The sequence below is a fragment of the Olea europaea genome, chromosome 20 (genome assembly GCF_002742605.1).
Source record: "Olea europaea var. sylvestris chromosome 20, O_europaea_v1, whole genome shotgun sequence".
Taxonomy (NCBI): Eukaryota; Viridiplantae; Streptophyta; class Magnoliopsida; order Lamiales; family Oleaceae; genus Olea; species Olea europaea.
In genome coordinates this window covers 10,952,076-10,975,611 of record NC_036256.1, presented here as the reverse complement: position 1 = coordinate 10,975,611, position 23,536 = coordinate 10,952,076, and the positions used below count along the sequence as shown (strand labels likewise).

General features: G+C 34.1%; 1 protein-coding gene across 1 annotated transcript; it reads right to left on the bottom strand.

Annotated features, from left to right (window-relative positions):
- Nucleotides 1-1,193: 1,193 nt before the first annotated feature.
- LOC111369057 lies at nt 1,194-1,846 on the bottom strand. The gene is made up of 2 exons (XM_022990542.1): nt 1,726-1,846; nt 1,194-1,621 (listed from the first exon to the last, which is right to left on the bottom strand). The coding sequence occupies exons 1-2, from the start codon at nt 1,844-1,846 to the stop codon at nt 1,194-1,196; spliced, it is 549 nt and encodes a 182-aa protein (XP_022846310.1).
- Nucleotides 1,847-23,536: the final 21,690 nt, after the last annotated feature.

Sequence of the window (23,536 nt, the reverse complement as noted above, 5' to 3'; positions counted from 1 at the left end):
ATAGATGAACTCTCCATTATCCGCCCTGATCACTCCACCTCCACCTCCACCACAATTACTAGGATTTCCTATGCAACATCCATCAATGTATAATTTAACCCAGGTAGGGAGAGGAGGTATCCAACGGACAAATTTAGTGACTTTATTATGTGGTTTTCTGATTTGGATTCCCAAAGTTCGTAGTGCAATACAATCGGACGAAGATAGTGTAGATACCTTAGCCGCATTGGCACATAGTTCACCCAACCACCACTTCACTGAAGCCCAAATCTGATCATAATTAATGTCCACACCTTCCATCTTTTTTCTACACCTTGCTGTCCAAATCGCCCAGAAAATCAGAACAGGAGAAAAGCCAATAATCATGCCTACTTGGGATGTTTTTGATGCCTTGGAGAACCAAAAATTCATTCTTTGTCTCCAGCCCAAAGATGGAGTGTTAGCGATGCCTGTCGTTGTCAATATTTGATTCCAAAGAAATTCTGCCAGGTCGCTGCCATCCAACAAATGGTTGAGAGACTTACAGTGAGGTGTAACACAACATACACATTTTGATGCTAAGGGGATCCCCACCATTTGTATTTTTTCATCCACAACGAGTGCATTCTGTATAGCTTTCCAAGTAATGAAAGAGATTCTTTTTGGAATTAGTGGATGCCTGTACCCATTTATCCCAATCTACACTCTCCCGTTTGTCTCGAATGAGCTCCCAAGTATTCCCAGTGCTGAACAAGCCATCTGGAGAGGGTTTCCAAACAACCGTATCACTCCTTCACGTAACTTTGGAACAAAGTCTATAGCAGCTTTAGCTAAATTATTCCCGATTAATTCTGATAAGACATCTTCATTCTACCCCTTGAGGTCACCACCGCGTTTAGCCTCAAATCAGGTTCCACTACCTCCACCAGGTTTGCTAATGGTCCTAGACCAGACCAATTTTCTTGCCAGAAATTAACATCTCCGCTTTTTATGTGCCACACCGAATTTTCAATTGCCGTAGGTATCAAACTTGCTATGCTCTTCCAAAAAGGTGAGAAATATTTTGCTTTTAGGAACTCTTGTAGTAGAGAAACTGAGAAACAAATTTTCCAAGCAAATCTTATTTTTAGAGCCACTTGTACTTCTGCTAAGTCTCGAATGCCTAATCCTCCTTCTGATAATGGTTTGGTAATTTTTCCAAAGCTTACCCAATGTCACTTTGCTTTACCATCTGCCTCTCGCCAAATAAAATTTGAGATTAAAGAATGAATTTGATGAATAACCCCTTGAGGTATGCAAATAACCGATAAGATATGTATATGCATACTTAAAAGAACATGCTTTACAAGAGTTAATCTTTCTCCAATTGATAAGAGTAAAGATTTCCAGCCAGATATTTTCTTTCTCACCTTCATAATCAGCGGCTCGAAATGTCTGATACATAAATGACCTAGGGCTATTGGAGCCCCCAAATATGTGATTGGAAAAGACCCTTGTGTGAAGTTACTCAAACAGAGTGATTCATTTTTCCTTTGTAAGGACATGTACTTCAAGAAAAATATTGCTGATTTCCGGTGATTCACTTTCTGCCCAGACATATTTTCATAAATGCCTAGGATTTCCACCACTGCTTTAATAGACGCTTTATTGCCATTACAAAAAATAATTAGATCATCAGCATATAGTAGATGAGAGATACGAGGTGCCCAACAGGGAGAGAGTAAATTCCAATGCGTTGTTCCAAACAAGCCTTTCTTAACACGCGTGTAAGAGTCTCCTCAACAATAATAAACAAATATGGAGAGAGGGGATCTCCCTGACGAATTCCCCGGAAAGATTTGAAAAATCCCCGATAAGTGCCATGCATCATCACCGAGAATGAAGGTGCGTCAATACAGTTTTGTATTAATTGGCAAAATTGTGTAGAGAAGCCGAAAGTGTTTAAGACTGCCTCAAGAAATTCCATTCAACCCTATCGTATGCTTTCATCATATCTACTTTAAGCATTACATTTCCTCCTTGTATCTTCCTGTTAAAACTCCGAAGCAATTCTTGTACCAAGGCAATATTGTCAAAAATACTCCAGCTCCTTCAAGGTAAATTTTGGAAGTAGAGGTTTCAATCTGTTCGCAATTACCTTAGCAAAGCATTTGTAAATCACTGAACATAGGCTAATGGGCTTGAAGTCTCCAAAGCCGCCAGGACCTTTGACTTTTGGGATAAGTACAATGTAAGTTGATGTGTAAAAATTGGGTAGCATAGACCCACTAAAGAAATCAACTGCAGCCTCCCAAACATCTTCTTCAACGATATCCCAACAGCTCATATAAAAACTCGATGAGAAACCATCAGGTCCCGAGCTACTATCCTGTGGAATGCTTTCCATCACAATTTTAACTTCCTCGTGGGATGGAGCCTCACACAATCTGGTATTATCTTCCAATGATATGCTCGGTGTAATCAATGAGTTCAAAAGTTCAACCCTCGGTATGACATTTTCGGTCGTAAGTAGCTCATGGAAGAATTTTACAGCTCCATCATGAACTGCTTGCGGGCTGTCAAGTGTGGATCCATCCTGTAATGTCATCCTGTAATACGAAGATTTTTTTCGACGTTTTGCAATTGACGTATGAAAGAACTTGGTGTTGGCGTCCCCCTCATTTAGCCATTTTACTTTGGTTTTTTGTGCTAAGCAAATTTCTTCCCGCTTAATCCAATCCTTCAATTCAAGTCTTGTTGCAATTAATTCCTTTTCGTCTTGTGCATTTTCGAAATTTAAGACTTGATCTTCTAGTCTAACAATTTTGTCTTCTAGATCCACAATGCGACATTTGATATTCCCAAAGCCGATTTTGTTCTACTTTCTCAAAATTGGTTTTAGCCTCTTCATTTTTTCTCCAAGTTTGAATAAACCTGAGCTTCTAGTTGGCTTCTCCCAATTTTCTTTGACAAGGGGTAGAAAGTCGGCATGATCTACCCACATCCATTGAAAATAAAAAGGTGGTGGACCATAATGTTCTTGCTGCGCCAAAAGTTGAACTTACAATGGGCAATGATCAGAGCTGGATCTAGACAAAACCTTAGCACAAGCCATTCTAAAGTGGGTTAGAAAAGAATTATTAACTAAAATTCTGTCCAACTTTTCCCAAATACAACTAATTCCTTCTTGTAATTTGCACCATGTAAAAATAGTGCCTTCTGTTTGGAGTTCTTGTAGGCCACAGTTTGATATACAATCATTAAATTCTCGATTTGGGAGATCTGGTTTTGGTGTCCCACCAACCTTTTCAGCATCGCTACGAAATATATTGAAATCACCACCGACTATCCAACGTATGTCTTGTTGTGGTATAGAAACCAACTCCCTCCATAAATCTACATGACCAATTTGAAAGTAGCTCGCGTAAACCACTTTGACTAGACAAGAAACTCCATCCTTAGTAAATATACTAGTGATATGTTGACGTGAAACCATTACTTCCTCAAATAATAAGTCATCCTCCCAAAAAAGCCAGATTTTCCCATTGACTAAATGATTAGAAAAACAGTTGTGAAGACGTAATCTGCGTGCCCATCTTCTAATCTTCAAAATAGATTGTACAGGTTCCAAAATTGCTACAACACTTGGATTAAATTTAACCATCATATCATTGAGTTGGGTTCTTGATGTTCCCAGACCTCGAACATTCCATATCAATATTTTGTCTATCATTTAGAAGAAGTTTTAAAGCGTGTTATTAACTCTGACAGCATTACAAATTTTTTCTTCTTCTGACGTTGAGGTATGGTGGTTCCTTCCTGTCTCATTTTTCCATCTTCACCCTCCAGGTCCTCGCCATTTGGACATGTGACAGAAATTTTTTTCTGTTGCAATAGTTCAAAAAAATCTGCAATTTGATTATTATTCAAATCCACTTGACTTGGGGGCTGCACCAAAGTGTTCGTTTTCTGTATTTGTTCCTCTGAAATATTCACTTCTACTTCAATCGCCTCCTGCACGTGTTGAATAAAAATTTCCTGTTGTATTAAGTCTCGGTGGTCACCAAATTCCTGGGGAAGAAGATCATTCTCTGTGTTTCTCTCCAGTGATAAGCACCCATCCTGATGTTGAACAAGAATCTGTTCAGTGAGTTTGCCATCTTCTTCAAGCAAAATAGTCTCCACTTTAGTCTCCACAATGGAAAGAGGCATTTGTTTCTCTAGCTCGTCCTTATTCTCATTCATTCCGGTTAATACTTCAGTCATTTCCCCTATAACCTAATTTTCTGAAGATGTTGGATCCAAAGATAATTTGTTCTTTGATGTTTCCCCCTCTTCCATTGTGCGTATGATAGGTCTATAAACTTGGCGCATATGGTTTTGCTTTATCAGATGATCTTCTATTTTGGTTCTGTCGTCCACAATCTTTTTTCCCTGGATATATTTAAGTTTCCTGCAGGTTCTATTAGAATGGCCCTGGATATGGCAGTGTTGACAGAATGCTGGTAAAGTTTCATAAACAATTTCTTGATGGTGGCTCGAACCATGCCTAGGAGGGCCAATCCAGAAAGAATCCAATCTTGGTTTCGTCAGATCCATCTCCACACATACTCTTGCCCCCACGGGTCGTGAACCACATATCGTGGCATTGTCACGCTTCAGAAAACGTCCGATTTCCCCGACCAAAATTTGCAAAGTTGATTGATAGAAGAAATTAGGGGGCAGTCCAGGAAGGAAGATCCATACCGGAGCAAAAGGAGGTTCTTTGTCTTCTCTAAAATCCAATGTCCATTTGAACAATCTGTACGACACGCCATTGATGTCACATATCTCCCTTGAACAGGCCGTTACAAAATCTGCTTCGTTGGTAATGCGTATCAGAACATGTCACGGATTTCTCATGGCCCTAGTTACTGGCATCTCTGAGAGTCCCCATCGTAATCTGATGTATCCCCGAATGTCATCAACAGATGGGCGTTTCCTCAAGAATTTGAGAACTATCGCATACTTCAGAGGATCAGACGTTTTTTTGGATTTCTTCATGTGTGAATTGATACCATACTTGGCCATCAGGACTCGTCTTTGGCACTTTCCATGGAATTTCAATGTTTGGTAGAGAAGTTGGCTTCCCCACCACTATATCAACAAATGTTCTTCCTCTATCCACCATAGCTATCACTCCTCCGCCACCCAGTTGTGTAGGTGGCGATGCCCTAGGGTTGGCCATGGTGGTTGCCCTAGTAGAAAGGAAAAATCGCCCCTCCATAAATTTCGCACTTACCTAATTTGTAAAAAGGCAAGGTTTAACTCCGTCAAGCTGCCCAATACGATCTGCACTCATTCAGCCAAATTAATTCCAATGCTAAATCAATAATTCTTGCAACCACAAAAAAGGGAGAAGTAAAAAAGCAAACAAGACTATAACTAATCGATAAGCATATCTACGAAGAAAAGGTATAATCTGATTTATGCTGCAACATATTCATTATATTGAGTTGGTGACGATAGATTAATCCAAGATCAGGAACCAAGAAACACCTTTCGTCTTCATCTAGAATTTCAATTCTAGGTTTCTTATGAGGCGTGTAGAATTTGGCTGGCCTATAAGAAGCCAAGTTACTCTGCTGAGACACTAGTAGCTGAGGTGCTCTGTCTGCTGCTAAAGCCTATGGCAATAGAACAACGATTGAAAACCACTTGTGTTCACCAAACTCAAGTTGGTCATTTTGCAAGTGCTAAAAAATGATTAATAATGGAGCAATTTGCCCAAAAATAAATACGCACTATATTTGAATGGAAGAAGCTAAAAATTAAAAGGATTGTAAGCTTTCGTATTTATGAATGTGGTCAAAATGAAAGCTTCAAGAAAATGTAGATAAAGACGTTTTGCAGTGTGTGAACACCTTTCAGATATCTAATAGTCCACATCACAGCATTTGCAATGAGATTTCTCATCGTAAGATCAAAAGTCGGCATGCATGAACTTAAAACACGATATCGCACTTCTCTTGTGCTAGATCAAGATCTTAATCTAGTGATATGATACACATTTTACTAGAAAATATTCATATTTTACATGAAGAGTCTCCACCATAATCCGTTATGTCTGTATAGTCACATTGATCTATCATATTAGGGAAGCATAAACAAACTTAAATCATAAATTCTAGCAAGCTCAAAATCTAAATTATAAACTTTTGCTCCAATTATTTACGCTTTTATAGCATGAAATTTTGCCTAGTTAATATTCAACAACATTACCTTTTTTGGTTTTGATCACTTAGGGGGCGTTTGATAGCCATTTTTATCTAAAAATGCATTTTAAATAGTAACTTGATGGGAAATGTGTGGTTGAAAAATAAGAATTTTTTTTTTGATTTACGTGTAATATTATTTTAATAAAAAATGTGTGGTTGAAAAGAAGAGAGAGAGAAATGCATTTTGAAAAAAATGGGTACCAAACGGGGGCTTAATCTTAAAGGCAATAAGCTTTTCAATCATATTCCTGCTTCGAAATAAGAATGGAATGAAGGAAAAAATGTGATAAATTATCATAATAGAAGATGCCATGGATTTTAAAATACAAATAATTGCATATATTTTGTTATTTGCAGCTTTGTAATTGATGTATTTTAAATCAGCTACAATGAGAGGAGGTTCATATTCATTAATGTACAAAAGACAAATCCAGCTGTAGGTAATGAAATCCCAAGAGAGGAAATTATTTCATTTGTTGTAGAAAAGTAATAAAAGAACATAATCTTGAATACTAAAATAAGTGACATACTAATTAGCATGCAATTATAAATTAAGTTAACAATCCACATTTATTCCCCATCGCTAAGTTAAGGCTTGATCATAGGCTTATTGTAAGTGTTAGGCTCTAAATCCAATCAACTTTGGACATAAACACTTTTAATGTATAATTGATGCATTTCATTTATGGTAGATCTATTATTTAATTTATTATATTAATAAATTAAATAATAGAGTCTTAGATTCAAATTTTAGTAATTTGTTAATCACAATGAGTACTAATTATGAGGTATAAATTACATATGACTGAATCTTAAATCATCCGTCGTCATAATAAATAACGAGATGCGGATATCATTATTATGGATAAACCATCACGTGTGACATTTCTTACTTGTGAAGTAAGTAGCTAATCTCCCAAGTTAAAGTGTGATGACACTAAAATGAACAAATTGATATTTTGTTAGAGAATAAAATATTGGAAACCCGCTTGGGAGATTCCATATGGATAACTATTTGAGTATCAGTGCTTGACCTCTAACGTTCGATAGAGAAATTGGTCCTTCAACTTAAGGTCATCATAGTGCCTTATATGAGGAAATCATGTTTTGGTGATAGTGGATGTTACTCTGCCAACGGCTGCTAATACGATATTGTTAGTTAAGCTGATGACAAAATCCTTGACCAAGACATATTCATAAGTCGAAAATGAGTTTTCCACATATATTGACTTAATAGTGGAATGAAGGATATGGTAGATAATTGAAATTAATACATATCCATATTTCGTAATCGATCGGATCATATTGACGAAAGGATTATAGTTTCACGGTAAATGAACAAGTTTGATTTTGTCATACGACGTGACATTTTCCATCACATGTATTGTCCTAAAACATTGCTAGATGTCAATTTGGGAAGACAAATGTGAATTGGTGATAATTTAAAAATGGGCATTTTAATTTATTGATTTTGATTAGATCAAAATACATAACCTGTTGAAACACTTGATATGGTCAAGATTATGGCTTATCGGTTAGCTTTACCGTCCGAACTATCGGTAGTTCACAACATGTTTTAAGTACAATTTATACATGGATGTATAAACTTTGACCAAGAAAAGTTTTTAAAACTAATATAAAAAGAGAAAAAGATAATCGGATTTCTTTAGCTTCAATTGTCATCAGAAAACAATATTCACCATACAACATCGTTTATTCAAAAAGTTACAAACTAACATAGGTAGAGGTACATATGATTATGAATTTTTGTTAAAGAATGAATGAGTTGGTGCTTTCCTATACAGTGTTTCGACACTACTACAGTTAGAATGATCATTCTCTAGCTCTACGTGTTATGAATATCCTATAGAAATTGGATTTTATCGAAAATCCATCTTCGTGTGATGGTATGAATTTATAATTCAAATTATCTAATTTCATAACAAAATGTGCCGATATTATCTATTAAGTTTCAACTCGTGGGTCAATATCCTTCCTATAGGTCAATTCGATTTACTTGGTACATGGCTAATGGTAAATGAAGGTGCAACGTGCTATGGAAAAGCCAGGTAACATAATGTTTTTATTTGAGTAGAAAAATATTATTTACGTATTCCAAAAAATGAAATTTCGATGAACATCATTTGTGAAACTACCTTAATAAACTTTTCATGATTTAGTTTGGTTTAAAAGAAATTAAGTTACAAGTTCATGTATCTAACTAAAAAAGTTAGAAATAGGTTCATTGTTGCTGCTTTTCTTGGTTTCCAACTTTTGCCGTTAACTTCTAAAGTTCAAAACTCATTTGTTACTTGGAATTTTTGGACAAAATCAATGATCTTTGATATCCTCATGGGTTAGCTACTTGATAAACATGAAACCATGCCAATTCGATATCCATAAAATTTTATATTTAACTTTAACTAAACTGATTTGTTTTTCTCCCAAACAGAATCATTACGAGGTTTTGGAAAATATTTTAATGTCTAATTTATTGTAGACGGAAACTTTTTTTGGATATGTTATATTATAGGAAGTTTACTACTTTTCTTTAAAATCTTGTGAAATTCCAAGGTCAATAATTATGCAAACGAATTTATTTTGATGCTAGCCACACGAAATAGAAAAATGAAACAGCATACTTAATTAGTTACTGCCAAAACATTGTGCATGAACTATTCACTTTAATGATTAATATATGCATGAAGAATTGTTTAAGATTTTTTTTATTTATTTCCTTTGAAATAATTTATTGTTATGCTATTGTTCAAAAAGTGGTCCACATTAAAGAAATTATGTGTTTTTTTTTTGTTTCTTAATATTAAACTATATGTATTATATAAAAAAAATATGTTTAATTAAATTATTTTCAAATAATGTCTAAATATGTGCTAAAGTACAAATGTTCTTGTGACGTTTCGATCCATACGAGTCAAGGTGTTATAGCTTTGGGATAGATGAACACAGTACTAAAAAATATTAGACAACATTCATGGAGAATTGTAGGGTCCAGAAAAATTCCCAAACGTGGAGGTAATAGATTTTTTTTGTCCATTGTTGATGACCACTGAAGGAAAGTTTAGGTGCATCTCCATAAATCTAAATCTGAAACTTTTAGTAAGTTTAAGTCATAGGTTGACTTAGCTAAAAATCAAATAAAAAAAGTTGTGAAAACACTTAGGATAGACAATGATTTAGAGTTTTGCAACTTTGAATTTGATAGGTCTGAAAGGAAACGGGTATATGAGACACAGGACTGTAAAAAAGTAGTGGTTTGGAAAACATCTAGATTTGCCATACATTAAAGTGTTCGGTTATGCTTCTTATGCACATCAGTTGAGGGTAAATTGGACCACAGGGCTATTAAGTGTCATATAGGTTATTCAGATGGAGTGAAAGGATATAGATTGTGGTTATAGGTTTGATAGGCATTAAGATAATTAACTGCAGAGACGTGAAATTCAATAAACTTGATATGTCTTGCCTTAAAAACATAGACACTTAGGAAGGAAAGTCTTCTACTGGAAAGAAGATTGAATTTCAGGTTAAGAGATTAGATGATAATCCACAATATAGTAAAATCCAACCTCAAGAAGAATCTGACCAAAAAGTAGAGATAGAACAATTTGAAATTGAAATTCCTGAAACTATTGTCCCTAATTAAGAAATATATACAAGTACTATTTTGGATGATTACCAATTAGTGAGAGACAGGGAGAAAGACAAGTGAGGCTCTATCTGAAATACATCTTTTCAAATTTGATGGAGTTTGCCTTAGTTTCAATAAAAGCCTTGGAGTCAGTTGAACCGACTTCATTTGAGAAAGTGGTTAACTGTAAAAATACTAAAAAATTGGAAAAAGGTTGGGAAGGGGGAATTTAGCCCCTGAACAAAAATGAGACTTGGAAACCGGTAGAAAAACTAAAGAATTGAAAAGTAGTTCATTGTAAATGGATCTACAAGCTGAAAGAAAGAGTATGGCCTCAAGACCCTTTAACATATAAAGCTAGGTTGGTTAGATGGATTTACTTAGAGAAAGGAAATATAATATAATAAGGTGTTCTCACAAGTCACAGGTCATTAGGTATAAAACTATCAGGTTGGTATTAGTCTTAGTTGTTCAATATGATTAAGAGTTAGAGCAACTAGATGTTAAGCCGACTTTTTCATGGGAAGTTGGATAAATTGATTTATACATCTCAACTTCAAGGGTCAGAGTGGGGATATCTGAACTTGTGTGCTTGCTTAGAAAGTCCTTATATGATCTTAAGCAGGTAATGGTATAAAAGATTTGATACTTATGTTCTTAAAATTGGTTTTAAAAGAAGTGAATTTGATGCATGTCCACATTTAATAACTTTAAAGTTGGCTGTACAGTATATTTATTATTATATGTGGATGACATGTTACCTGCTAATTCTAGTAAAGTTGAAATTATAAAAATGAAAAAAAAAAGAATCTGAATTCGACATGAATGACTTAGAAGTGGCAAGAAAGATAATTTGCGTAGTTATAAAAAGAAATATGGTTGATAATAAGATGACTATTAATCAAGAGTCTTATTTGAATAAAGTGATAATCAAATTTGGTATGAAATTTGCTAAGTCTGTTAATGTATCATTAGCTACACCACATGAATTTGTTATCTACACAATGCCCAAAAAATGAAAAATAATTGTATGAAATGAGTAATGTTCTCTATGCTAATGCCATTAGGTCTATGATGTATTCGATGATTACTACGAAATCGGATCTTGCATATGTAGTTAGTTTTTAGAGTAGATTTATGTCTAACCCAGGTAAGCCTCATTGGACTACACTTAATGGCGGTTAAGATACCTAGCTGGAACTTTAAAAAGAATATTAGTGTTTCAAAAGGGAAAAGTTATAACTGAAAGGTTATGTAGATTCTAATTTTGCCGAGGATAAAGATCAAAGAAAATCTACACTTCATACTTCTTCACTTCAGGTGACAATTGTATTATTTGAAAATCATAGTTGCAATCTATAGTCACACTCTTCAGCACTGGAGCATTAACTAAAGTTGTAAAAGAACGCATGTGACTGAAAGGCCTATTATGTGAATTAAACTTTTTGAATGAAAATGCTATGATTTTTACTAATAGTCAAAGTTCATTGATGCAATGTAAAAATCTTATTTATCATGAACAATCTAAGCATATTGCGGTGAAGTATCACTTCATGAGAGATAAGTTAGCTTCCGGTGAATTTATACTGCTTAAAATTGCAACTAATGATAGTCTTGCAGATGTTGGGACTAAAGTACTTGTCGTTGGGTAAGTTCAACCAATATTTATCAATATTGAATATTGATAATGGCTAATTGTTTTACATGTACTGAGTTGGAGTGGGCGATGATGACGAAATTAGACCACACTAAATAATAGCACTTATAATCAGAGGATTTAGTGATTATTGATGGTGAAGATTTGTGAGGTAGATCACTCTATCCACATGGCACATGCTAATTGGTATAGAAAACCTGAAGGAGACTGTGCTCGTTTAGGATAATTATGAGCCAGATTAAATCCAACGGTTGGATTTAGTCTTGTGGTCAATTTCTCTATTCTTGTCATGTCTTTTTCACTATCTATCATTGTGCAAGATTTGAATTTGAATTTGAATTCAAATATCTTGGCTCTATATTGAATGTGGATTCTCTTGTTTCATTTGGAGTTGAAGAGTTGTGATACAAGAGAAAGTATAGAAAAGAACTATTCTTGAGGTTAATTTTTTCGATGAAAATTCTTGGTTGCCTCCAGTGTGGCACAAATTTGAGCTCAACATCAAAAGACATACTAGAGATGTGGTTGAAAAAGATTTGATCGGTTGGTTCGATTTTTGTACACTTTGAGAGTTTTTTCTGCATTGTAATTCTAATCAATCATTACACAGTACATTATAACTCTACACAACTAATTTAACATCTCCATGACATTCTATGTCAATTTACTTTTTAGACATTTTCTAATAATAGTTGCTATATTTCTCTTCTCACTTTTTTCCTAGTAAAATCTCTTACGTGTATGAATGACGAAAAAAACCTTGTTAGCCTCGATTTTCACAGTATTTCTCACTTAATCAAGTCTATGGGGATAGAAATCAGGCTCAAAATCAGCCCTATGGTGGAGATGGGGGACCCCATCCCATTATATTGTAAAAAGGAATATTGATATGATTCGAGATAGGCCACGAACCAACGATGCTTTTATGCAAGTTGACGAGAGGCTAAGGTCAAGGTTTGAGCTTGATTGGAGCTTAATTCGAGCTAACAAGCCATGCAAATTATTTGCTCTAGCTATGGGGTACAAAATATTGAATTTGACAAGCTAAACAATAATTTACATGTTGGTCATGAAGGCGAAATCATGTTTCGTATGTTGGATTCAAAGTTTTGGACGATATATGGAAAAACGAGTAGCATGGATTAAAATGGGCATGACTTTCAGCTCAGGAGTCTGATTTTTGCCCATGATTACAATCCGGAATCGTCACCAAATTCTACACAAGAAAAAAAGGTAACAAATTTAACACTAAGCGACCACATAGACCATTCCCGAGACCAAATTAAAGGATTTCAAATGAACTATGCGACTGCATTGGATTACACTATGCGACCGCAAGGTATACTTCGAGTTTGAGATTTTAATTTTTGCACGAGTTTCCTATTTGTTTTAGAATTCTAATCTTTTAGTATCTTTACAATATTTTGCATGTATTTTCCTTTTAAAATTAGGGTTTTAGGATTTGATATAAATAGGACTTATTTCTTTCATTGCACAAGACTATGGTTATTGAGAGATTTATTCAAGGGGTGATTTTGCTTCCAAACTTCTTGTTCATTGAACAATTGAACTTATCAAGAAAAGTTATTTTTTCTTGTGGCATTCACAATTCCCAGGTGAGATTTGTACTCCGTGTAATTCAGAGGCCATAGGTTTAATATACCTTTGGTTGTTAATTCATTGTTTACGGGTTTAACTCAAAACCTTCAATTCTTTGGTGTTCTTGGGATTGGTGTTAATCTAGTTGTGGGTTCCGTAGTGGTCGTTGCTATGTGGGTTCACATCAGTTGGTATCAGAGCACAAGCTCCAAAATTGTTATATATTTTCTTTTTTGTTGTTGAGTCTTTTATTCTTGTTTTCCCCATTTTTTGTGTGTTCTTCTGTTCTTCATAATTTTCAATTTTGAGTCCTTGATCCATTAAAATTTTGTCAAAACTTCGAAAGTTGTTTTTGGGCTAATTTAGCGTCCAAATCAACTTCCGTCTGTTTCGTTGGAGTCGCAGTTAGTTTTCCTATCCAAGAGTCCAAAAAAATTGATTTTTTTGTCAAAAAAGGGGAAAATCTGAAATTTAGTTTGAAAAAAAAAATCGTTGTTGTTGTTGGGTTTATTTTGAAAATTTACAAGCAATTCTTCGTTTCTTCCAAAATTTGGTTTGATCTATCCTATCTAGTTTGAAATTCAAGAACACTTTCTAGGTTTTTTAATTTTGTTTTTCAAGTTTTCTTGTCCAATACCTCGAGTCTCTGAAGAATTCACGAGTCTCACACACATCCAATTTAATTTCCACAAGAATTGGCAGATTGGGTTTGAATTATTCCTTGAATAAATTGATTAGAAGTATTGAGTGGAAAAAGACAGAGTGGTGAGGTTAGTTGAGGATAAAAGTCGAAAATTGAGTGATTCTCGAATGACATACAAGTGAGGAAGAAATTTTTTTGATTTAGGATGTCTGACAAGGAAGGATTGTAGAAGCCCAAGAAATAAAATGAAGTTAGGCTATATTTTGTGATAATCTAGCACCACGAGCCTAGCTCATTTAAGAAACAAGCTATGGAAGCTCAACTCATTTAAGATTATGAAAGTCCAAGTCATAAGTTAACTAAAAGCCAAATAATTTAAGAGATTAAGTTTAAGTAAATTTGATTACAAAAATTTAATGAATAACTAGGTTACCACAATTGTCATCTACATGGCATTTCATATTGGCAACCCAGGTTCGAATCACTATTTAAATGTTTTTATAAAACTTTTTATATGAATTATTTTTTTATGGCTTAGAAACTTTTCAAATTCTTAATTAAAGACCAAAGTTAACAAATTTAATAATAATGCAACTCCCCCATTTAGTTTTTAGTTAAAAAGGAAGGTTACAAGATGATGAAGGTCACTTGTTCACTACATCTCTCCTCAAATTCGAATTAAACTTTTCAAATTCTTAATTAAAGACGAAAGTTAACAAATTTAATAATAATGCAACTCCCCCATTTAGTTTTTAGTTAAAAAGGAAGGTTACAAGATGATGAAGGTCACTTGTTCACTACATCTCTCCTCAAATTCGAATTAACTCTTACTTTCTCTAAAAAAATATATATATATTTCATGTCAAGTTAAACTTAAGTGAATTACAAGGGTGAGAAGAAGAAAGACTTTTTGCACATTTTGTTCTTTTATATCCAAGAAAATTCAAGGTAGGTAGAGGTATAAGTCTTTTTTTGGTTTTCAAATTATGATTTTTCGATAAATATTTGAATGAAATGGTACCTCTGGATACGGTGCTTCGGCACTACAACAGTTTGAATGATCATTCTCCGGCTCTACGTGTTATGATAATGCTATAGTAATTGGATTTTACCAAAAATCTATCTACGTGCGACAGTATGAATTTATAGTTCGAAATTTCTAATTTGATAATGAAATGCACCGATGATGTCCATTAAGTTTCAAACTCATGGGTTGATTCCCTTCCTACAGGTTGAATGGATTTCCTTGGGGCGTAAATGATAATAGAGGATGATGCAACATGCTATGGAGGAAACAGGTGATTTAATAATTTTAATTCGATGATGAAATATTTACGTTTGTTTCTTTTTATATGAATTTCTATGGATGTCATGTGTGAAACTATTCTAAAAATATTTCTTCATGAATAAGTTATGTCTAAAAGTAGATATGTGCTATAGAAGTTAATTTATGAAAAGAAAGAAAAAAAGAAGTGTTAGCAAATTAAAGTATTGCTGTCTTTTAAAAATTTTAGCTTCTCCCTTGACTTCAAAAGTTCATAACTTGACCGTTACTTAGAATTTTTTTGATGAAGTGAATTGGATTTGATAGTCTCATGGATTAGCTACTGAATAAATTTAAAATAATTTGATTTTGATGTCTGTGGAATTTTATATGTCATTTTAAGTGAACTGTACCGATTTACCTTTTAACCGGGTTGCTGCTGGGTTTTGAAAAAAATTTTAATACCTCATATGATGCCAACGGAATCTAATTTTTGACTATGTCATATTATAAGGACTTTCCTACTTTACATTAAAGTTTGATGAAGTTTCTAGATCGATACCTATGCAAACGAATTTATTTTGACAGTTACCCTACGAGATAGAAAAGAAAACAGCTTGTTCAGTTAGTGTTAGCTGGATTTTGGAAAATATTTTAATGCCTCATATGTCACTGACGGAAACCAAATCTTGGGTATGTCATATTATAAGATGCTTCCTTCTTTTTTGTAAAATTTTATGAAATTTTGATATTGATAACTATGCAAACGAGTTTATTTTAGAACTTATCGTACGAAAATGGGAAATCAAAACAGATTATTCTCTTTCTTACTTCCTAAAGTAGTTCACACATGAAAAACTATCATACCTTTTATTTGTTTGGTACATACGTACTTGCCACTATTCACATAATAAAATAGGCATATGTATGGATTTGCTTGACTCTTTTCTTCTTTAATAAATATCTTTGAAATTATGTTAATATTATGCTAATATCTAAAAGTAGAATTTAATGGGAAATTCATTGGTAGTTTTTAAGGAATTTTTTTAGCTTAAATTCTTAAATTAAATTATTAGTTTAAATAATTTCTATGTCTAAAGCTAAGGTACAATTGTTTGAGTTACGGCGTGGTATCAGAGCACAAGTTTAGTCGATTCTATAGACTCGTCATTTTTTAAATATATTATTTTAAGTACAAATAGAAAATTTAAACATGAGAAAAATGAAATGTTTAAGGCACTCCAGGGCATCTCGCATTCATCAATCGACTTCATCCTACGGCCTGGGTATGTGTAGCTAAGTAAAGTTAAAATCTTTCTTATGAAAAATATTATGATTCTATAGTTATGTTTTCCTTGTTTCGCTATGTTTTACATTTTTCTTTATGTATACCTTATATGTAAAGATAAATGTAGTTTGAAAAAAAAATAAGAGTTATTCGAAAGACATGTATTGGGCTAGAGCTTAAAGTTTTAGGTCGCAATTGGCAAAGGAAAGTCAAAAATTCAAGGGAAATGAATCATATTAGTCAATAGGAGATAGATATTCGAGCTTACCTCGATTTTGAGGTAGACGAATTTGTAGACCTTGACAATCACATACGAAATGTGTACCAACATTGGCTAAATGCAAAGAATGAGGATTAGTGATTGACAAGCAATAGGTCATTTACGAGAAACTTTTGCACCTTGTGAGAAACAATTCGCAAAGCTTATACAAGAAAATATGCTATCCCAAAATTTTGGAAATTGAACCTAAGGAACTTGACTTTGAGGTTTTCACAGTTCATGTATCCGTAATTGGGAGATTATGGTCGATGATGTTATCTCCCACAAGGGATCTAAATAGGTAGTGACCTCAGATGATCAAGTTGTACTATCAATTGTGACCAATACTAGCAAAGAAGAAGAGGAAAACCTAGAGGAAGACCTAGAAGAAGACCAAGAGTGAAATGAGTAAAGATTACTCGTTTATTAAAAAAATTAATTATTAAATTTTTCGAGGACATAAACCCCTACTTTCGATGGAGCATCTGGCCCACTAGTAGTTGAGGAATAATTTCATAAGTAGGAATGAATTTTTTGACTCATAGACTGCATTGATGCCCAATAGGTCTAGTGTGCGGAGTTTATGTTTATCACTGATACAAGTCATTGGTGGGATTCGATGTTTCGAACTAAGACCCCAGAGCAACATTTGACGTTAACGTAGGAAAAAATTCAAGTAGAAAGTAACGGACAAGTATTTTCCTCAGTCAATAAGAGATTTCAAGGGGAGTGAATTCCTTCAGCTTCAGCAAGGTAATATGTCCCTGACTGATTATGAGAAAAAATTCGACCAACTCTCAAGGTATGCTCCACACCTGGTGGACATGGAAATTAAGAAGACTCGAAGATTTGAGGAAGGGTTAAACCTAGACCTAAGCATGATTCTTATGTCACATCGTTTCACATCATACCATGAGATGCTAGAACAAGCTCATGCTATTTGGTATCGAAGGAAAATGTAGAGCAACACCGTCAATTGTACAACTAGCAGGACAAAAGGCAAGTTGAAAAGAGAAAATAGAATGGTTAAGACAAAGGAGAAGGCAAATGGCAAAATAAGAAGGGTAATATCGGATCTAATGCCAGTAAGGCTATAGTAGCTGCAGTTGCACCTTGCCCTAAGTGTGGTGAGCCTCATCGTGGGGAATGCTTGTATAGGAAGAATGTCTGCTTTTAGTGTGTAAAGTCAGGACATATTGCTACGGATTGTCCATGTTTACGCAAAAAGGGGAAAAGCATGAGTTTTTACAATGACTCAGAAGGATGCAGAGCAGAACTCTAATGTGATAGTAGGTATATTACTGATATTTGATACACATGCTTATGTACTGTTTGATTCAGGAGTTACTCACTCTTTTGTATCATCATCTTTCATTGCTAAATCTAATATTAATTGTGGTAAGTCAGAGAGTACACTAGAAGTTAGCATCCCCTCTGGGAGACATTGAACATAGATCAGTTCGCTAGGTCGGTGAATCTTAAAATTGAAGGAAAAACATTTGAAGCTGACTTGTATGTGATAGAAATGAAAGACTTTGATGTGATTTTGAGTATAGATTAGTTAAGATATAATTATGTAACCATTCGTTGTAGAGAAAGGGAAGTCTTTTCAGAAACCAGAAGAAGAACAATTTTCTTTGCCTGGACTAAAGACCAAACCCCATCTCCAACTAGTATCTACCTCACAAGCCGATAAAATGTTGAGAAAAGAAACATCTCAAGGGTTTTTAGTTAACATCTCAGGAGGAAAACAAGCAACGATAAAGATTGAGGACGTACTAGTAGTACAAGAATTTATAGGTGTGTTTCCAAAATATCTACCTAGTATTTCACCAGATAGACAAGTGAAATTCACAATAGATCTGGTTCTCGGAGTGACACCGATATCTAAAGCTCCATACAGAATGGCTCCAAAGGAATTTTAGGAGTTGAAAATTCAACTACAAGAATTGTTAGACAGTGGCTTTATCCAATCAAGTCTATCCCCATGGGGCACACCAGTGTTATTCGTAAAGAAGAAAGATGGAAGTATGAGAACGTATATCGACTATCGAGAGTTGAATCGTTTGACCATCAAGAATAGGTATCCTCTCCCGAGAATCGAGGATTTGTTTGATAAATTGAAAGGAGCTAAGGTATTTTCTAAGATCGATTTATGATCTGGATATCATCAATTGAAGGATAAGACAAGTGATATACTCAAGCCAACTTTCAGAACTCGTTATGGACATTATGAGGTTACAGTTATGCCGTTCGGGTTAACAAATGCTTCGATAACGTTCATGGATCTAATGAATCATGTATTTCATTGATATTTTGATCAATTTGTCATAGTCTTCATTGACTACATTTTGATATACTCCAAAAGTAAAGATCAACATGAGAAACATCTTAGAATAGCTCTAGAAATATTGCGCAAGGAAAATATATGCGCTAAATTTAAAAAGTGTGAATTTTGGCTTGAGCGAGTTGGATTCCTCGGTCATGTAGTTATTGCCCAAGGAATTGAAGTAGATCCAGTAAAGGTAGATGCAGTAACTAATTAGAAGACATCGATTAATGTTGGTGAAGTTCGAAGTTTTCGTGGATTGGCTAGGTACTATCGGAGATTTATAGAAGAATTTTCTAAAATAGCTGGACTAATGATGCAATTGACATGGAAAGGAGTAAAGTTTCAATAGACAGATAAGTGTGAGCAAAGTTTTTAGGAGCTACAACAATGATTGGTTATAGTACCCGTGTTAACCATACCTGAAGGCTTGAAGGGGTTTGTTATATATAGTGATGCATCCAAACAAGGTTTGGGATGTGTACTAATGCAACATGGAAAATTGATTGCCTATGCGTCAAGGCAATTAAAGCAACAAGAACAGAACTACCCAACGTATGATCTAGAACTTGACGATAGTTCATGCATTAAAGATATGGCGCCATTACCTATATGGAGGAAAGTGTGACATTACACGGATCATAAAGTCTCAAATATTTCTTTACATAGAAGAAATTGAATATGAGATAGAGAAAATGGCTGGAGCTATAAATGATTATGACTGCACTATTCATTATCATCTTGGTAAGGCTAATGTTGTTGTCGATGCTCTAAGTAGGAAGTCGATGGGATAGCTGGCATCATTACCTACTACTCAGATGGAGTTAATCAAAGACTTGGAAAATTTGCGAATCGAAAAGATTACCACACAAGAACAAGTCACCGCTCGTTTAGTAACTTTGATGGTTCGACCTACTCTTAGAGATCGGATCACAAAAGCATGGAGTAAAGATCCATTCTTATAGATGATCAAGAACGAGATTGGTACTGATAAGAGAGGATTTTGGAATAGTTTCGGAGTAGGCACTGATGTTTAAAGGATGAATTTGCGTACCTAAGGATGAAATTGTGAGGAAGGAGATATTGGAAGAGGCTTATTCTATACTATACACCGCACATCCTAGTGGAACGAAAATGTATCGAGACATTCAAGATACATTTTGGTGGAGGAATATGAAAAGAAGTATATGCTTTTTTGTGGCAAAATACATAGTGTGTCAACAAGTTAAAGCAGAATATCAAAGACCGACAGGGTTGTTAAATCCATTGGACATACCAGAATGGAAGTGGAAGAATATCACAATGGACTTTGTGGTTGGATTTCTGAAGTCAACAAGAGGACACAATGCTATATGGGTAATAGTGGATCGTTTAACAAAGTCCGCTCATTTTATTCCTGTAAAAATAACATTCAGTCTAGATCAGCAGCACAGTTGTACATTAGAGAGATTGTAAGATTGCATGGTGTCCCTGTATCTATTGTGTCCAATAGAGATTCGAGATTTACATCAAAGTTTTGGAAGAGTTTACAAGGAGCTATGGGAACGAAATTGCATTTTAGTGTGGCGTATCACACTCAATTTGATTGTCAATTTAAAAGGACCATTCAAACTTTGAAAGATATGTCAAGTGCTTGTGTTTTGGATCTAGGAGGTGGTTGGGAAACGTAGCTACCTTTGGTGGAACTTGCATATAATAATAGTTTTCAGGCAACTATTGAAATGACACCCTATCAAGCTCTATAAAGTAGAAGATGCAGATCGCCTGATCATTGGGAAGAAATTGAAGAAAAAAGAATTTTGGGACCAGAGATCATTGAAAGAATAGTGGAAGCCATTGATAAGATCCATACCAAGATGAAGGTCACACAAGATAGACAAAAGAGCTATGCAGATACTAGAAGAAAAGACTTGGAATTCAAAATTGGAGAGAATGTTTTTCTAAAAGTGGCAAATGTTTTTCTAAAAGTGGCACCAGTAAAGAGTGTACTTAGGTTCAGCAAGAAAGGCAAACTACATCCTCATTATATTGGACCTTTTGAAATACTTGACAGGGTCAGAAATGTGGCTTATCGATTGGCTTTGTCGTCTGAACTATCAGCAGTTCATAATGTATTTCATATATCGACGATCAGAAAGTATATGCATGATCCTGATCACGTGGTCAATTATCAATCTCTAGAAATACATAAAGATTTATCTTATGAGAAATTATTGGTTAAAATACTGGATTGAAAGGTACAAAAATTACGAAACAAGGAGATTCAACTGGTCAAAATGTAATGGAATAATCATCGAGTAAAAGAAGCAACTTGAGAAAAAGAAGAAGAAGTCAAAGACAAATATCCGACACTTTGCCAATCCATAAGGTAAATTTCAAGGACGAAATTTTCTTTAAGGTGTAAGGAATGTAGAGCCCCGAGAAATAAAATGAAATTAAGCTATTATTTTGTGATGATCTAGCACCACTAGCCTAGCACACTTAAGAAACAAGCTATGGAAGCTCAACCCATTTAAGATTATGAAAGCCCAAACCATAAGTTAATTAAAAACCCAACCATTTAAGAGATTAAGTTTAAATAAATTTGATTACAAAGATTTAATGAATAACTAGGTTGCCTCAATGATCATCTACATGTTATTTCATATAGGTAACTCAGGTTCGAATCACCATGTAGATATTTTTATAAAACTTTTTATATGAATTATTTTTTTATGGCTTAGAAACTCTTCATATTCTTAGTTAAAGACCAAAGTTAACAAATTTAATGATAATACAACTCCCCCATTTAGTTTTTCATTAAAAAGAAATGTTACAAGAAGAGGAATGTCACTTTTTCACTACACACCCCTCCTCAAATCCGAATTTACTTTTATTTTATCTAAAAATATATATATTTCAGGTCAAGTTCAGCTTAAAGGAATAACAAAGGTGAAAAGAAGAAAGGCTTTCTACACATTTTGTTATTTTATATTCAAGAAAATTCAAATTAGGTAGGGGCGTAAGTGTTTATTTCGTTTCCAAATTATGATTTTTCGATAAATGTTTGAATAAAATGGTACCTCTGGGTATGGTGCTTCAACACTACAACAGTTTGAATGATCATTCTCCTGCTCTACGAGTTATGATAATGCTATAGTAATTGAATTTTGCCGAAAGTTCATCTACGTACGACGGTATGAATCTATAGTTCAAAATTTTTAATTTGATAACAAAATGCATCAATGATATCTATTGAGTTTCAAACTCATGGGTTAATTCCCTTCCTACAGGTTGAATGGATTCCCTTGAGGTGTGGATGATGGTAGAGGATGATGCAACATGTTATGGAGGAGACCAGTGATTTAAGAATTTTAATTCAATCATGAAATGTTTACGTTTGTTTCTTTTTATATGGATTTCTACGGACGTCATATGTGGAATTATTCTAAGAATATTTCTTCATGAATAAATTATGTTTAAAAGTAGATATGTGTTATAGAAGTTAATTTACAAAAAGAAAGAAAAAAAAAAGTGTTAGCAAATTAAAGTATTGCTGTCTTTTAAAAATTTCAGCTTCTGCCTTGAATTCAAAAATTTATAACTTGACCATTACTTGGAATTTCTAGATGAAGTGAATTGGATTTGATAGTCTCATGGATTAGCTACTAAATAAATTTGAAATCATGTGGTTTTGATGTTTGGGGAATTTTATATGTCATTTTAAGTGAACTGCACCAGTTTACCTTTCAACCGGGTCGCTGCTGGGTTTTGAAAAATATTTTAATACCTCATATGATGCCGACAAAAGCTAATTTTTTACTATGTCATATTATAAGGGGTTTCCTACTTTATATTAAAATTTGATGAAGTTTCGAGGTCAATATCTATATAAAAGAATTTATTTTGACACTTACCCTACGAGACAAAAAAGAAAACAACTTGTTTAGTTAGTGGGATTTTGGGAAATATTTTAACGCCTCATATGTCACCAACGGAAGTCAAATTTTGGATGTCATATTCTAAGATGTTCTCTACTTTTCCTCAAAGTTTTCTAAAATTTTGATATTGATAACTATGCAAAAGAGTTTATTTTAAAACTTACCGTGCAAAAATGGGAAATCAAAACAGATTACTCTCTTTCTTACTTCTTAAAGTAGTTCACATTTGAAAAACTATCATACCTTTTATTTGTTTGGTAGATATGTACTTGACAGTATTTATGTAATAAATTAGGCATATGTATGGATTTGCTCGACTCTTTTCTTCTTTAATAAATACCTTTGGAATTATGTTAATATTATGTTACTATCTATAAGTAGATTTTAATGGAAAATCCATTGGTAGTTATATATATATATGGTTTTTAAGGAATTTTTTTAGCTTAAATTCTTAAATTGAATTATTATTTTAAATAATTTATAAGTCTAAAACTAAGGTACAATTGTTTGAGTGACGCTTTTGTATCTGCGGGTCGAGGCGTTACAAGGATCAAATTCAAACAGGATCGACAATCAAGCCAACATGCCTGACGATGTGATGAGAATGTATGAGAGGTTGCTAGCAGATATAGGTGATAGGTTGGATAGGCTATATACGTCGGTTACAAATCTTAGTAGGGAACAACAGGCAAAAGCACCTCATGCTAAGAGGT